This window comes from Pituophis catenifer, unplaced genomic scaffold (assembly GCF_029215685.1).
Source record: "Pituophis catenifer annectens isolate HBS135680 unplaced genomic scaffold, rPitCat1.0.hap2 SCAF_6, whole genome shotgun sequence".
Lineage (NCBI taxonomy): Eukaryota > Metazoa > Chordata > Lepidosauria > Squamata > Colubridae > Pituophis > Pituophis catenifer.
The window spans coordinates 63861685-63879222 of NW_027256886.1; the positions used below are offsets into that span (position 1 = coordinate 63861685).

At 37.0% G+C, this 17538-nt stretch overlaps 1 protein-coding gene across 1 annotated transcript in view; it reads right to left on the bottom strand.

The window, feature by feature from the left end:
* Nucleotides 1–17538, bottom strand: part of CFAP46 (cilia and flagella associated protein 46) — a 91920-nt gene that overhangs the window by 5529 nt on the left and 68853 nt on the right. The window contains exons 45-57 of the mRNA XM_070945866.1: nucleotides 16285–16452; nucleotides 15753–15850; nucleotides 14369–14499; nucleotides 13036–13196; nucleotides 10124–10236; nucleotides 8525–8637; nucleotides 7464–7625; nucleotides 6851–6909; nucleotides 5574–5634; nucleotides 4549–4584; nucleotides 3386–3485; nucleotides 2123–2235; nucleotides 594–675 (exon numbers count right to left, since the gene is read on the bottom strand). Coding sequence (XP_070801967.1) covers nucleotides 594–675; nucleotides 2123–2235; nucleotides 3386–3485; nucleotides 4549–4584; nucleotides 5574–5634; nucleotides 6851–6909; nucleotides 7464–7625; nucleotides 8525–8637; nucleotides 10124–10236; nucleotides 13036–13196; nucleotides 14369–14499; nucleotides 15753–15850; nucleotides 16285–16452 — 1397 coding nt within the window. The remainder of the gene's footprint in view (nucleotides 1–593; nucleotides 676–2122; nucleotides 2236–3385; nucleotides 3486–4548; nucleotides 4585–5573; nucleotides 5635–6850; nucleotides 6910–7463; nucleotides 7626–8524; nucleotides 8638–10123; nucleotides 10237–13035; nucleotides 13197–14368; nucleotides 14500–15752; nucleotides 15851–16284; nucleotides 16453–17538) is intronic.

Consider the following 17538-nt stretch of genomic DNA (forward strand, 5'->3'; position numbering starts at 1 on the left):
AATTTAGTATCCATGACACAATGTACTCAGCTACATGTTTCCATAGTGCTTCAATTCTACTCTGGGTGATAACAGATCTTCAGGGGTAAATTTGACGATGCACATGGGGATATGATGGACAGTTCTACTGTAAGTAGTAACTTATTTGTGTAATCTAGTATATCAACCCTGAGATTTTAAATTTGAAAAAAAAGGTGTGAGAAATTTAACTGTCAATAGAAACCTAACATGAGCTGCGGTGGTGCAGTGGTTAGAGTGCAGTACTGCAGCCTACTTCTGCTGACTGCCAGCTGCCTGCAGTTTGGCAGTTCAATCTCACCAGGCTCAAGGTTGACTCAGCCTTCCATCCTTCTGAGGTCAGTTAAATGAGGACCCAGATTGTTGGGGGCAATATGCTCACTCTGTAAACTGCTTAAGAGAGGGCTGTAAAGCACTGTAAACTGGTATATGTCTATTGCTGTTGCTAACAGAGATGCTTTAAAATGGTGTGTTGATGGATATTAAATCACATCTAATGTAAAATGGAAGGCTTATTGGAACTTTATCTTGCATTCTTTTCTCTTGCAAGATATATGTTGTAACATTGATTTTACCTTTTTCCTTCATCTTGATTTCTTAATCGTATAAGACTAGGTTTGGAATGCACACGTCCTGAAAGTATAATCAATTGGCATTCTGAGGAAGAAAGAAACAGTAAAGCTGAGGTCAGTTCAGGAGCATCTCAAGACATGAAGGCAGATGCTTCCTGACTGAGTGATTCTTAAAGATCAAGGAACCTCCATAATCTTGTGGTGTAATACCTGGGACATCAAAAGAAGGAAGGACATCTTTTGGCAGATAGTGACAGAGGTGATCTTGGGCAAATAGAAAGCTATGAAGAGACTTGGAAGAAAGAAACAGAAGAGCGCCTAGGGGGAAAAAAACCTGAAACAATTGTCAAAATCAAGGCGCCTATGGGAAGCAACATAATTTGGGAGCAACATTTCACAACAGTAAAACCAGTCAGAGCTTCAAGGAATCACGAAAGGAAGCAGAATGTCTATTCTACTGGTTTCAGTCCTTCACTCTCTCATCTCAAAGTATCTCTCCAACCCAAACTTCTGCCTTTATCTGCTTTTCTCTTACTTCTTCTGTATTTTTGCAAGTTTAGAGATTAGCAAATAGAGGGTCCTTTTTTTATTTTGGAGAAATAAAGAGGGAAGTCAGCTAAAGTGCAGAGGAAGAGAAAAGAGGCAAAAATGGGCAAAGCTAAGGCTAAATTGCCCCAGCAAAACCACAACACAGTCAATACAGATAGTCCTTGATTTATGACCATAATTAGGACTGAATCTCGGGGATCTGACCTATGTTTCTGCAGACCTTCAGAAGTGTCCCACTCTCCTCCATGCATGGAGGGAAATTCCTTTGAGGGATTGCAGAAACAGGGCCAGATCTTTGGGATCTGACTTCTGTTTCTGACACTCTTTGAAGGAGTCCCCCTCTCCTCTGTGTACAAGGGGGACGCCTTCAAGGTGCTGCAGAAACAGGGCTCAGATCTTGGGGATATGATCTTGGTCCTGTAGCCCTTTGGAGGAGTTCTCCTTCCCTTCGTACATGGGGGGGTACTCTTTTGAGAGGCTGCAGAAATAGGGCTCAGATCTTCACGATTGGATTTCCATTCTTGCATTCTTGCATTCTTGCATTCTTCCATTCTTCTTGCATTCTCCATTCTTCCATTTCCATTCTGTCTTGGGGGGGCGGGGAGGAATTTTAAGTCTGTGACAGGACGCATCAGCTTTCAATCTCCCCGACAGCTTCTCTGTTGACTTTCTAGAGAAGCTGGCAGAGAAGATTGCAAATGACGATCACATGATTGTGAGGTGCTTGGCAATTGGCCATAAGTGCGAAGATTGCCAAGCATCCAGATTGTGATCATGTGACCACAACATTTTAAGGTGGTTGGAAGGGCTTTACACCCTTTCCAAGCCCGCTCTACTTTTGGATTCTTGTTAAACAGCTAATCATAAGTTGAGGACTATCTGTATGGAATAGGAACATTGACAATAATACACCCAAATCAATAAAAAAGAAATACATTCTGCAAAGAGAAAGGAAAGAGCCTTTTCAGGCTTAACTGAATCACCTGGGATGTTCATAGCAACTAGCTTGTCAAGTGCTACATGGGAGAGGAATCTTGCCATTGCAGAGAAAAAAAGCATACTGCAGTTATTCAATATGTATTCCCACTCTGTGTAACTGCAAGGGGGGAAAATCAAATTTTAATATTATTTTCTATTTAGAAGGAAAACCACAACAAAGTGTACTAGTACTATAACAAATGCAACCTTTCAAATTGGTCTGCCATTGTGTTCTTCCTAGCATTAAGAAAGAGTGACTGGCCCAAGGCCACCTAGGAGGCTTTGTGCGTAGAACTCACACTCACCTGGCTATCCCAAATTGTTTATTCTAGCCAGTCTAGAATACTTCTACAGTTAATATGGGATGGAAAGCAATTTATAATTTAATATTTAGAGATGTCACGGAATATCAGCATTAGAGAGGGATATGCTTCAGACATTATTTGGAATTGATTTCTACAGCATATTATTTCTATCAGTTTCTTAAAGTCCATTTCGGTGCTTTTGTCACAAAAGACTGCAGCACTCTGGACAAAGTATCCTAAGGTATCCTTGAATCCTTTTCATTTCAACATGAGTTTTGAAAATTTTTTAAACTAAAATTGATTACAAGTATTGTGATTCTTTCCATTAAAAATGTACTATATTCTTTTAAGACTAAATGTTTTTTGAGAAATCTCTTAAGGGTTCACTTATGAATGCAAACTTCTTTAATTCTAAAATCAATGGACAAATGAAAATTTTGGTATCGTACTGAATTCACCCTTTTTCAAATACTGCAATGCGGTTCGCCAATTAAAAATGAATAAAAGGAAAAGGATTGTTTGAAAGGGGAAATATTGGAATTGTGTTCTAGCATAACAACTCCTGGTGGTGGTATTGCAGATAATGAGGCTAGGAAAAAAGCACTTTACACATGGGCAAAAGCCTGGACTGTATACTATTTGGGGAATTTACTAATGTATTGCTCTGTATTTATTAACTGTAAGGGTGAGAAATAGAACTACAGGTAGCAAGAGCAGTCTGTCTTCATGAAAATAATATGAAGATATATTATCATGGAAAATTTGTCCTAAATATTTCTGTTGGGGTAAACTGCACACAAAAATGCATGACTGTAAAAATTTGCCCCCCCAAATATATATTTTAATGTAAATCTTTTTTTTTAAAAAAAGGTTTTCAGCAAATGAAACTGAACAGATTCACAAAAATGAAAAAATGGGAATAAACAGAAATGAATTCAGCTATTTCTAATTCAACATACATACCTTGGAAAGTGTATATCACCCATTATGCCTTCCCAACAAATGGTAAATGGCTCAAATTTTTCTAGGATTCGTCTAAAACTGTTTGCAGGATTTTCCAATTCTATATAATTTAAAAAAAAAAAGATATTAGCATTAGTTAGATTTTCCAACTCTAAATCTAAATAGTTATTAATTAAAAATATAACAAAAGCAGGCTTATAAATAAGCATGCAAAAATTAGATCCCTGATATTTCTCCTTAAGTGGCCTGCACAAAGATTTGTAATGCTTGATTTCATACTGGATAGTAATACACAGAAATTGTAAATATCACTTTGCCCAAATTACAATAAGGGAAACCAGTCAGGAAATATGACCAGATGAGCGAAATCTATTTTATTGTGAGGCTTCATTAACATAACCTTGTAAGTCTGAAGGTACAAATTTCCCACCACCACTTTTAACTATCTGACCAATCAGGGCAGGTCTTTAAGTTTCTTTCTCTGACCGATTAAACCCTTGCGGTTCCCCCATCCTCCACTCGCCTCCTTTTTTTCCCTAAGCAGTATCTTTTTCCTCATTTCCCAAGATCATGCACACATTCCATTACAGAGGGAATCAGGACCCAGATTGTTGCGGGCAATATGCTGACTCTGTAAACCGCTTAGAGAGGGCTGTAAAGCACTATGAAGCAGTATATAAGTCTAAGTGCTATTGCTATTGCTAACTTGATATAGAGTCACCTACAGGAATCAGGCAACTTAATATAAGCTGGTAATACACTACTTATTCTTATTGTACTGAGGCTGTGCATAAGAACAACTATTAATTTTTAATGTCAGTCATAGCTTTGTTGCCTATAAAAGTGATTTCTGTGATGTTGGAAAAAGAAAGCATAACACAGGCTGAATGAGCCATGGTGGTGCAGTGGTTAGAATGCAATACTGCAGGCTACTTCTACTGACTCCCTGTTGCCAGCAGTTTGACAGTTCAATTCTCACCGGCTCAAGGTTGACTCAGCCTTCCATCCTTCTGAGGTGGGTAAAATGGGGACCCAGATTCTTGGGGGCAATATGCTGTCTCTGTAAACCGCTTAGAGAGGGCTATAAAGCAGTGTAAAATGGTATACAAGTCTAAGTGCTACTGCTATTTCTCATGGTTAACAAATAATTTGACCAGCCTTACCGTCTTCTCTCCCATCATTATATGGATCCACAATATCTGAGACAAACAATTAAGAATATGTAACTGAGGCGAGAAATGGGCCAGGCTGAACTGAGCTATTGTATCATACTCCCTCCCTGTAAGGTACCCTCAATCAAAAAGGAAATAGGCCCACTAGGTTTGAAGAACAGGCCAACAGTGAGTAAGTATCTCTTTCAAAGAAATATTAACAGCACCCCAATTTATCTGAATGTATGTGAATGTAATTTCATCAGCACCATTATACTTCTGATCTTCTTCTCCCCCTCTGTGCCCCCCCCAAATTGTCTTTGTTCTTTCCTGCTTTCTAATCTTGTGGATTAGCAGATTCCCATTCCACATGCTCCAATTTGTGGTGCTTGTTCTCCCATTGTGAAATGGTCTCCTTTCACATCTGCATAACAGCAATTCACTTTTATTTTTTATTATTCAAAAGTCACACTGAATAACTCCTCGCATTTATTCCTCCTTAGCTGGGAATACCAGCAAACATTCACTTGATCTTTGTATCTTTGCCTTAATTCTAATTTTACCCCTGTTGAGAATCAAGAAGGAAGCTTAAAATCATCTTCTTTTGCCAGATTTCTGAATCTTAATCTACTGTGAGCTGCTGCTATTATATTTTACAGTTGGTTGTGTTTACCACAGCCATATGTTTTATAGTTTTGTTTTTATTTATTGAAAGTTACCCTTATGATTTGTGTATACAGAAATAGTATAAAATAACAAATATACATATGGGGAACATCCTTGCATTTCTGCAGTAGCCATTAATAAGTCAGACATTTTGCTCTATTAAGGGTGTATTTTCTTAGATCTGAAATTTGATTTTCATTCATTCATTCATTCATTCATTCATTCATTCATTCATTCATTCTAGAAACTCAAGGTAACATATCCATTGTTCCCTCCAGTGGGAACCTTATTTATTAAAGGTCTTATAAAAAACTCATTCTTTGAATATTCATTCTTTGAATATTTGATGAACAGCTATTTTTAAAGGATACATTTCACATTGTGGACATCAATGGAAATACAATTGGGTGGCAGAGTACGGTTAAGAGATGGCTGTTTTATAATAAGAAACAGTTTAATTTGGCATGCAACAACCCCACCTCTGAAAAAAAAAACCTTCTCTAAACAAAAGCCTAATTTGAAATTCAAAGAAAGTAAATAGCACCGAGTTATTTTATTAATCTATGTAAACATAATTTTATGCTTCTCTATAGGTATTTCAATATGCACTAAAGAACCCAGTGTTTTTTTTCTTGTTGGATTTTCTCCAAAGACATTGCATTTTTACCTAGAGTTAAAACGCTAGCAGGAATGAAGAGAAAAGGCTGAAGATGGGCAAACCCCATGAGGAACTGAGCTGAGTGAGCGAAATTATATGTTTCCCTTAAGCGATTCTCAATTTTCCCTTTTTTCTGCTCTCTATTAAACATACATATACTGAAAATGTCTAATTAATCTTCTAAATAGGAAATTAAAACAAACAAACAAAAAAATGTTTAAAATGTAATTTTTTTCCTGTACATGAATATGAGATTTCAACAGAAAATCAGGTTTCCTTCTTTGCTTTGTTACAGGACTTAGGACTCTTGTGGGAGCATACAGTAGCAACTCTAAACTAATGATATGTTTGACCCTGCCCTCAGGCTCAGCCTGGTAATCTCCTACAACACAGTCCTAATTACAGTAAGCAGGGACTACTTGTATTTGCAACAGATGACACATATACTATACCACTTATTTCACTTGCATAGCTTTATACAAATATCTGATTGGAAAGAATGCAAATGTGTTTGTGCATACATGTGTTGATTGGGAAAAATGCAACTGCCCATTATCTCAGTGTCCACTGTTGAGAGGTCTTGGGTACAGGGAAGAATAAGTTTTTTCATTTTTTCTGGAATGTATAGATTACATTGAAACTTCTAGATTGCTACTGCTGTAATAGGTAAAGTTTTCAGATGAGTTGAAATCTGCTAACCAGTTTAACAAAATAGTTTACTACTAGCTTGTACTTTTCACCCAGTTCCAATATGCAATTTTGATCAATACTGAGATTTTCACGAACAGTCTTATGGAAGTTTATTGCTACATTTGCTAGATATATCTAATGGGACAAAACCAAGGAGTTAAGAAAACATGTAACTTTTAACAGTAATACGTTTGCTCAAAATAAACAAATAAAACTATTAATAAAACAAATGTAATATTGACAATGGCATGAATATATTAGTTAAAAATTTCAGGGAAACTCTACAGAATATATACTTACTACTTTTGTACCTCTTCTTTGTTCACTTTTTGGTCTTGCACTCTTTTTTCCTTCACCATCTATAAGTATTAAAAGCACCATGTAAATAAAATGTTTTTCTCTATAGACCATGCATACTCTTTATTCTTGTATTTCACAGCACTATTAGGTAATATTAATAAAGTAATAAACATGTAAGTTATTGACTTGTTTATCCATTTAACTTGACAATCATAGATGATCTGAAATGCTAGCCTTATTGAGGTAGTCTATCTTTACAAAGGATGTAAACATCTGAAAAGCGTGTGAGACATGAAAGAGATCTCTGCATATGCTCTGTCTCTCATAATTCTTCTTTACGTTGAGCAGAGATCTGAAAGGACCATCTCCCCATGCTGCGAGCTCTACTTACATAAAAGTGAATCTCTTTTCAGACCTTTCTACTCAATCTAGAATTGCTGGGAAGTGGGGAGGCTAACCTGAGACAGCTAAGTCAGGACAGGATGCTCCAACCTAATTACACAAATGAACACCACTGATTGTGGAGGAAGAGTTGTATAGGAGTTCTGCACTGCTGTAAAGTACGACAAAAAGTTTTGATTATATTTTCAAATGTTTGTTAACATAGCTGTACCTCCTTCGTCTTTACGTATCCGATTGTAGACCATTTGGAGAGAGAAATCTCTGGACAGAGAACTTATTGCATCGTCTTGGAAAATAGTTAGCGCTTCCAAAGGTAATTCCAGAAGATCTTTATCTGCCAATAGAATCACACACTCTCCTATGTCTTCAGCACCTGATGATAACCGGAAAAATTAGGTCAACCACTGACATGCACAAAAGCATTAAAAATAAAATCTCTTTTGACATTTTCCTTTCTGTTCAAATGAACCAATTTTGTTTTAATCCTTAAATTTTTAACCCTGTCTGATAAGCTCTGGGGATATAATATATGTTACAAGGGTGGGTTTCACTTACCTTTGCTACCAGTTTGCTTGCTTGCACGCCACTTCTGTGCAGGCACAGAGCGTATTTGATGACGTCCAGGTGGGTGGGCGGAGCCTCCTGCCGCTGCTGCTACCGGTTTGGCAGAACTAGGGCGAACCGGTAGCAACCCACTACTGATATGTTACGAGCTACAAAGCCCTTTGTTTGGAGAGGATCAATAATAACCATGTGGCAACATTTCCTTACCTACCTAAATATAACAATTACGTACAGAAACAATTTTTGAATTGAAGCAAACAATTTTTTGTTTTATTTTAATAAGCATTATCAGATTTGAACATGTAATTTGATCTTCAGTCTCTTCTCTTTTCATATTAATAGATGTTATTAGGAGCACACAACCTTAAATTAAGGCAACCTTATGGGTATTGTTTTGCTCAAATTTGTAATTTATCGGAAAACTGGGATTCAAACACCCTTGTGGGATAGTTAATTTCTATGAATCAGAATTTTGGTTAGGAGAAAAAGTAAGAATAATGCTTCTAATCTCCTTTCTTGTCAGACAGATGAGTATAACAGAAGGCTAAGGATAGTGAAATGTGGGTGCTCTTTTAAATCAAACTTTAGTCACTGAATGGTTCTAAAAGAATCAACCCAGGCGCAAACTGTAAATAACATGCAAATTTGAAAATGATCATTTTTATTTAAGTGCCCGAAATATGCTTTGAAATATAAGACATACCGTACCTTGACCTGATGTTTTAGTTTTAGTTTTCCCTGAATCATCTGTCTTAGTTTTCCCTGGACTCCCTTTTCTGGTTTTTCCTGAGTCAGCTGGAGATGCTGATGGACTCTGGCGTCTGAGGAGATAAAAACAGCAGGACGTACCTTTACAATGTTACAGAGGATATAAATTTTAAGGAGCACTAATGATACCCATCCATCCATTCATCCATCCATCCCAGAGATTAAACCCTAGGTTCTTTCCTCCCATCTCTTCAAATCAATAGAAATTTAACCATTCATTTCCCCTGACTTTGAAACTTGAAGTCTTACATGTTTACAAAACAATTCTAACCGGCTAGAGTCTTATTATTTCCCATATTGCAAGCTTCAGCCTTGTACCATCGTCCTGTTTATTTTTTTCCATTCCTGCTCTCTTTGGACCTGGTGGTACAAGGTGCATCTTCTTTCAATTGAGGAAGGGCATTATGCTTCTCCTTCCACTACTATCTATTGGGTCAGGCTGGCCAAATATCCTTCCCCCGAAACCTTCCTACCACTCCCTCCTGATTTGGGAATTTCTATTTCTTCTTCAGCAGGTTTTCCCTCCTACTCCACTTCCTCTTAATATCAAAACCAGAAAATGTGTGTGGGGGTGGGGTGGGGGTTGTTTCCATATCTTACTTCATCAGAGCTCCCTTTATTCCAGAAATTTTCCTCTCGGATTTCAGACAAGCATCCTCTGTCCCTCTGTCATTAATTGTATACATATCTTCCTCCCCCTTACCCTCATTGATGGCAGGAGTCAAAGCCAGCATACACCAAATAGTAATGATCATTTGAGAGACCGGGGTGATGCTTATTGGTGGGCTGCGAATGTCTGTACATAAAGTTGGATTGTTCATGTATCACCCACCTTTGTTACATGGCAAGATCCCTTTTTGAGCCCTGGTTCTCATTGCAGAGCTGGTATTGGAATTCCCTCAGCTATCAACTTGAGGAACCTCTGTTCAGTGCTCTCTAGCAATTCTGGGAAGGTTCAGGACTTTATAGCATGCTAAAACCAACAGATCTAATTGGTTTTGATAGCTATGACCCAGTAGCTTTTCCTTTTAAGGAAGGTCATTGAGAAGATGCTGGTACTTCAATTGCCAAATGGGTTAATTAGCTCTTTTCAGTCAGGGTTCACATTTGGGCAGTGTGGACAAAACCACTGTATGATCTTCATCAGGACCTGGATAAGGGAACTGTAGCCCTGGGTTTTCTTATACCTCCTGATGGCTTTCGGTAGCCTTCAGTATGGTACTCTTTGGCTCACCTGAGAAAGATGGGAGTGGCAGGGCTGTGTGAATACGCCACACATTTCTGAATGAGAGGCTTCGATCAATGGAATTGAAAGAGTACAAATTGGCTTCCATGGTAAGTGTCTCAGCTCTGTCTGTATGTCTTTCTTTCTCTCTCTCACACACACTTATTTTTAAATATCTATATAAAATTTCTGGGGGAGGTAATTCTTGCCACTGCACCTTAAGAGTAGATTGCAGCAAAGTGCTCAATATGAATTTTGCTGTGTTTGGGTATTGTAAAAAAATAAATAAATGTACAAACACATACACTAATTACCTCAATTCAGAGAGCTTAAGTTGTGACAGTACAGGCTTCAAATATTCTTCCATATCTGATAATATCGCTTGAAACATAAAATCTAAATCTGGTTCATCTTCATCTTCTATATTCTAGGACATAATATTAACATATTTTAAAAGAATGTATAATTTAAAAGGCCCAAGAGTAAAAAAAAAAGAAGAAAAGTCTGTACAAAATAAAAACAGAATAATTTTGTGTTGTTAGCTTTCCTCTTGCTACTTTCTTCTTTGTTCAGTAAAAATAAAATACGTATGCATGACATTTAATAACCATGACTGCAAGAAACATATAAATATAATTATAGTAGCAATTCTCATAAAATTCTCATAGAATTTTCTCTACAATTTCAAAGTGTTTTGCTTCAAATTGGCTGTTTTGATAGATGTTGTTTTTAAATGCTCTGGTTGTTCCATATGCTGTAACTGAACTTCTATCCTGTGTTTAATTAAGATTGAAAAAAATGAAAATTAAAAAAAAATCCATCTCTATAGAAACTGGAACTGTCACGTTCCAGTTGTTATTCACTTAGATTAGATGAAGGTGCTAGGTAAAAATAGGCATAACTTAGAATGAACAGCCATTCTAGATCTGACTCTGTTAACGGATAGGGAAAACATTGATGCTGCAACAAATTCAACACCTGGGACTACAGCTAGTGTTGCTGGAAATGATATATGTCTGATTAATAATTACATCCTATTACCCATACATAGTCCTCTGTATAAAAATTAGTGGAGGAACTGGAAGGCCATTCTGAGAAAAGGACTGCTGATCACGGAAAGGGAGAGTGGCAACCATATGGAAGCATGATGTTTCTTAAACACCTGTTTTTCCCGTACCAGAAGCGATGTTCTCTTATGGCAGTACAATGGAGGATGCAGGGCCCCATGCTAGAAGACTGCTATCCAGTGGTGGGTTGTCCCCGGTTTGGACCGCGGTAGTAAAACCGGCAGGAGGCTCCGCCCACTGACCCTGATGTTATCAGAAGCGATCTGAAGCAAGGCACATGCGCGATCCCGTTGCAAACCGGTAGTAAAGGTAAGTAGAACCCACCCCTGCTGCTATCAACCCTGAAGTGAACCTGGCTGAGGTCATCTTGGAGGCTTCAGGGTTACCACAAAGCAGAAGAAGGGGCAGGGAGGGGGGAAATAGCTAGATGGGGTTTTGTAGCCAAAACAAGGAAGTTTTCCTGTGGGAACCAAGGACATTCCAACAGGCAGCTGGCCAGGGGAGGAGTGAAGTAATCAAGCAACCGGCCAGCACCTTGATTGGAGAGCATGGCCAATGACTTGGCTAGGATGTTCACCGCCCTGAGTCCTTCGGGAGTAGGGCGGTGTACAAATTTAATAAAATGAAAAATGAATGAAATGAAAGGGGAAACTTTTACTTTTTAATTAGGTGAAAGCTGCAAGAACTTTCAGAGTCGGCTTTCACCAGTTGTGCCAATCTGATGTATCCAATACAAATTGAGGAATTTGCCTAGCTCAGAGTTCTGCTTTCTATAGGTGCATTACTTGGAATGCTGACATCTGCTCTATTTCCACAGCAAGATGTGGTGGTATTGAATCTTTACAGTCAGGCCAGTCTCCTTTTACCAGCTCAAGGGGCTAAGGATGAAAGCTTGGAAAAGGACAAATTGGATTTGCACGTGCTGGTGTTAGTAACCCAGAGGAATCACCAGATAACCTTGAACCCCCCAAGTGTCTGAAATAACATTTATGTATGGGAGCTTTCAAAGTCTGAGCTTGAAGAAGCATGTTATGCTACTTGCATCCCCTACAAGCCACCAATTAGCAGGGGATTGGACACAAAATCTTGCTGGCAATAAGTAAGTAATTCATGCTGCTGATGAAGTAACAGGTCCTGACACAAGAATCCACTTTACCCTGACATAGCCATTGCTCCGATTGAATAGTCTATACCAGGGGTGTCAAACTCAAGGCCCGTGGGCTGGATCCAGCCCACTGGGCTTAGATGTGGCCCACTGGGTGACCCTGGAAACAGTGATGGAGCGGCCAGCGGGGCCTCTGCCAGTGAAAACGGAGCTCGGGAGTCCATTTTTGCTGGCAGAGCAATCGGGCCACCACAGGCACCCCCTGACACAAGTGATGTCGAGCTGGCCATGTCCCCCCTGGCCCCACCAAGGTCAAACACAACCTTAATGTGGTCCTCAGTGAAATCGAGTTTACAACCCTGGTCTATACTGAGTATTCAACCAAAAGAATTCTACCATTCAACTTAGAAAGAAAAAAATGGCAACAAGGATTATTTTTAATATAGAATTGCACTTGTAGACTGAAATTTATGCCTGAAAATGTCCAATTAACATGTTGGTTGAATGCATTAAGATTCCTTCAAAGAAAAAGAAAAAGAAACCCTCTCGAGAAAATTGGTGTAGTGTAGATATATCTGATAATAGACCGTAAGGTTTTTTTTCTTCAATTAGTTATTCATTACAGATCTTTTAAATAAATATTTCAAAATATTTTTAAAAATCAGAAATATAGTGGCTTATTCTACAGATTTGTAGACAGGTACAATCATAATAGATTACTACACAACCTAATCATGTGGCTCTGGGTAAAAAACAAGGGAACAAGGTGCTTCTTCTGAATGTCTATTGTTTTTGTGGCCAGAACAAAAAGAATTTTGTTTCCAGCTTTGGGGTCTTATCCCACCAGAATGCAGCTAAGTCACAACAACCCATTCCCCACTTTATACAGATTCCTGTTGGGGAGAAAAACTTACGCTGTATAAGCAACTGTTGTTGAAAGTAAAATAAACGATTATTTTACAAACATGTTATATTATTTCTAAAAAAAAAGCCAACATAAATCCACCATTTAAATTCCCGAAATATCTATGTATTCCATTAAAAAAATTCTTACAGTGTCTAATTTGGCAGATGATACTTGCTTTCTTTGAAACTCATCTTCTTCTATTTCTCTCAAAAGACTATCCATCATCTCCTCTTTATAAACATCAACTTTTTCCAAAATATTTAAGAATGTTTCAGGATTCACAGAGGTCCGGACAATTTTAGCCTGAACTGCAATTAATAAAAATTCAAACCAATGAAATGCATTTAAATTTCTTCAAAAAATTTTTTTTGCAGTTTTCTTTTTCATGCCCCCATTTATGTAGCATATAAATGTAGGAATGAGTAGTTGAGAAGAATAATAAAAGTGTGTTTAGTTATGATTATACAACAGCTGTATTTCTAGATAGCCATTCATGAAGGACAGTGAAGTATCACCCTCTCAGTTCTTCTAAATGTAAAATAATAGAGATACAAGGATACAAATTATTTAAAATTCAGTAAAATCTCAGTTTAATAAAGCTCCTTGTCCTTCCAACAAAAGGTACATATTTTACCTCTCAACAACTCTGAAGTCACCCCTGCCTAAGTTCATTCTGCAGGTTTCCTCATCCTGAAGCTTCTTCCACTTTCTCAATTTTGAACATGCACAAAATGCACATTGGATTTATCCAACATACACATACAATGGATGCCTTCTCCTCCAAATTAATCCTTTTTTTTATTTGCTTTTAATTTATATGCCGCCCTTCTCCGGAGACTCAGGGCGGCTTACAATGCGTTAAGCAATAGCCTTCATACTTTTGTATATTTATACAAAGTCAGCTTATTGCCCCCACAATCTGGGTCTTCATTTCACCTACCTTTGAAAGGATGGAAGGCTGAGTCAACCTTGAGCCTGGTGAGATTTGAACTTGCAGTAATTGCAAGCAGCAGATGTTAATAACAGTGCTTTAGTCCACTGTACTACATTAATACATAATCCATTAAACTCGGGTTTTAAGATATCAGTTCTATGATTAAAATGAAGGTGGGAATAAATCAAAGGATACTTTGGGCTGCCATGAAAATTATTTCCCTGGTTCAGAAATTAACAGGGAAGGCAAGGGAGAAGAGAGGAGAAAATAATTCGCCCAGGCAAAATTACTGTTCAAAGTTTGAATTAACTTTATTGGGTGGTTATACAAACAAATGTGATGGGGCAGTGTACCAATGTGACAACATTATTGAAAAAAAAATAATGCTGAGATTATTGTCAATCAGTGGAACACGAAAGGAAGATGTAAACTCAAGGACATATTTTGTTTGCTAAGAACTGTACTTCCATCATCCAAATGGTCATGTGTGACTTACTGCAGCTGTGCAGCAAAAAATGCAATTTTGTGTTTGCATTAAATACTTACAAGTTGGTTGAGCAAATTTTCCTTTCTGTTGTCCACCCTTTTCCTTTCCACCTTTTTCCTTCTGGTGTTCCTTTTGCTCTTTAGGGTTGGTTGATTTTACTTTTTCAAGCACAGCACCATACAATAAAGACCTATCAAAAGAAACAAAAATCGTCACTTTATTTTCCTGAATGCGAATAGTTCTTGTTTGGTGGTTGCAACTGGTTGCAACTCGGTGAAAATACTATAAGACATATGGTCTTATATTCCCCATCAGATAATATTATTTTAAGGTGATTAACTGGATAATGTTCATTCTGTCTGATATTATTGGCCAGGGAGAAGTGGTGTGAGACCTATGCCTTGAAGGGCTCTATAGGTCACATCCAGCATTCTGAGCATCAGTCTCAAACTTACTGAAAGACAGTATTGCTTATTTAGTACAGATGTAATGTAAGCATAGCATTGGGCAAAGCTTTGGATAATCTCCAAGGCCCTACTTACCCTTAAATTATTTATTTTTTATTTATTCAACTTATATGCTGTCCATCTTCCGGCAATTTATATGCCCCCATCTCCAGTATAATTATATTATACTGATTCCATAAATAAAGCAAAAACTTGTTTTCTTCATATGGGGAGGAGTTTATTCCCATAGTATTGGTAATTTCAAAATGGGCCTTCAAGCCTATACAGAGTTTGGTGGTTAATCATGACACTATGTATTCCTGAATGAGTTTCACCAGTCCATCCAGTATATTACAGCTGTATCAGTTGAAATGGGAGTATGGCAAGAGTCATATCTAGGGCATGTATGGCACATTATGGGAAGGAATTCCTAACAAAATCCTGTAAATGCTAGAAACTTTCTAACAGAACTTTTCACATCAGTAGAATGTAGAATTAGAATTAGAATAACAGAGTTGGAAGGGACCTTGGGGAGTCTTCTAGTCCAACTCCTTGCTCAGGCGGGAAACCCTATACCATTTCAGACAAATAGTTGTCCAATCTCTTCTTAGAAATGTCCAGTGTTGAAGCACCCACAACTTCTGGAAGCAAGTTGTTCCACTTATCAATTGTTCTAACTGTAAATACATGAACTGCAGAAACTATGTTGAAAAAGTAGTGATGTTCAGCGGTAACCATATTAAAACATTATGCTTGCATCAGTCATTCATGACCATTGTTATATGTTTTGTTATAAATAATATTTTAGGCTGGCCTAAAATATTATTTTAATGGGTTATTTTATTTTAGATTATTGGTCAAACTATTTAATAATTTTAAATTGTTTTTAACTTTTATATTGTTGGTTTTTTATCTTGGCTGTACACCGCCCTAAGTCCTTCGGGAGAAGGGCAGTATAAAAATTTAATAAATAAATTAAATAAATAAATATTCATACCTGTCTCCTGAATGCTGGAGAATAACTATATGAAAATTTGCTGGCAGTTCATTCATGATATTAAAATGATGTGAAGAAATAGAGAGGCTTCCCCATGCCTACAAAAAAACCCATAATAATTATTTTTTTAAAAAAGTTAAAAATACCATTCATAAATGTTATAACAGCATCCTCAAACAGATTTTGATTAATCTATAAAGATATTTCATTACAAAATTACGACAAATGCTTTGGTGTGTTAAGAATATGTATAAACAGATGAACCCTTCAATACTGGGAAATGAAATCATTATATGAGTTCATTTATCACTTGTTCAATTATGCAGGAAAACATCTGCACAGAAATAGAATTAGGCAGTCAACTACTTATGTAAAATAATTGTAATATTATTGCACTTTTTAGAAGGGACTCTTTCAGAATAATTTGTAGGAAAAGAGAATGTGGTATCATCTATGCATCCTGACAGGTGTTTTGATGAAACGCTTCTCTAACTGAGCGGGAATCACAATTTCATTTAAGTGACTGAGTTACCTTTGATATAGCAGCCAACCTGTGTTCTATAGTTTTGAGGAGGCCACTTGTTTCTCCTTTTTGTTGCAAGTGATGCTGCAGGTGCAACATGGCTGCCATCTGTGAGCTGCTGCTGTTCAAGGTAGCCCCTAACAGGATTTCTTTCATAATCAAGGATGCCGTACAACTCTGGAAGAGTGTAATATTAGATTTAATGTCAGGTAAGCAAATGTTTCTAAAAACAGATTTCTACTCAAAACCCAAGCAAGGTACAGTATTTATGGATACATTAAAATATTGTGAAAGTATTTTCAACCAGACTGACAGTAAATATAAAGAACATTTCCAACCATTTACTTTCTTCTAAATAATTCCATGATTCTTAACCGTTTTCTTACTTTTAAAAAAAGGTTTATGTAACTTTTATGTAAACACTGATTATTAAAGATCTTCCTTCATTCTGTTTCAAGAGAATTTCAGATGAAAAGCATTGGTAATTTTCCCAGAACAGCATTTTAAATTGTTTGCTGTGCAATGAAAGCAACTTAACTCTTGAGGTGAATATAAAATTTCCTTCCAATCTATAAATCTATAGATCTCTAGATGCTAACCAAGAAAGATGATTTGCATTGATCAAGAGTTCTCAATTACATTGTATTCATAAAAATAAATATATAACATAATTATAGTTGAAGCAAGCAAGAATTATAATTTCATTCCATAATATTATGGTCTGCATTCACAGCTCCTTTATATTTTAAAATGAATTTAACCGATTATTGTTTGGGTTGTGAAAACCATTCTGATTCCAGAATGGACATTTTAACATCTTCTACCAAGTTTGGAATAAAAGTGTTTCAATCCAAATCTAAATTATCGAGAACTGAATTATGCATTAGCTAAAAACCCAGGAAGCATATTTTTCTTTCATACTGTCACTGATTGGAGCTAACAAAGAAGAGGCAAGTGGGTCAGTGAGAAAAAGTCAGACACACTGTGCAGATGTTCTTAAATTCTTTACCCGAGAAAGGGATAGCGATATATTATACATTTGTGCTTCTTTTTTAAACCTAACCCTTTAATCTTGCAAACCATTTTTAATACTGTCCCATGGAAAAAATCTCATCTACAGCCATCCAACTTATTTTTGTTACCAAAGGATATAAAATGAGAAAGCAAGGATCTTATTTCAACTTTCCATTGTTCCCTATGGTATAATTTTTGGGTCATTTCAAGTTTTTTTCCCCACTAGAAAACAGTATTTTCAGAGCATTC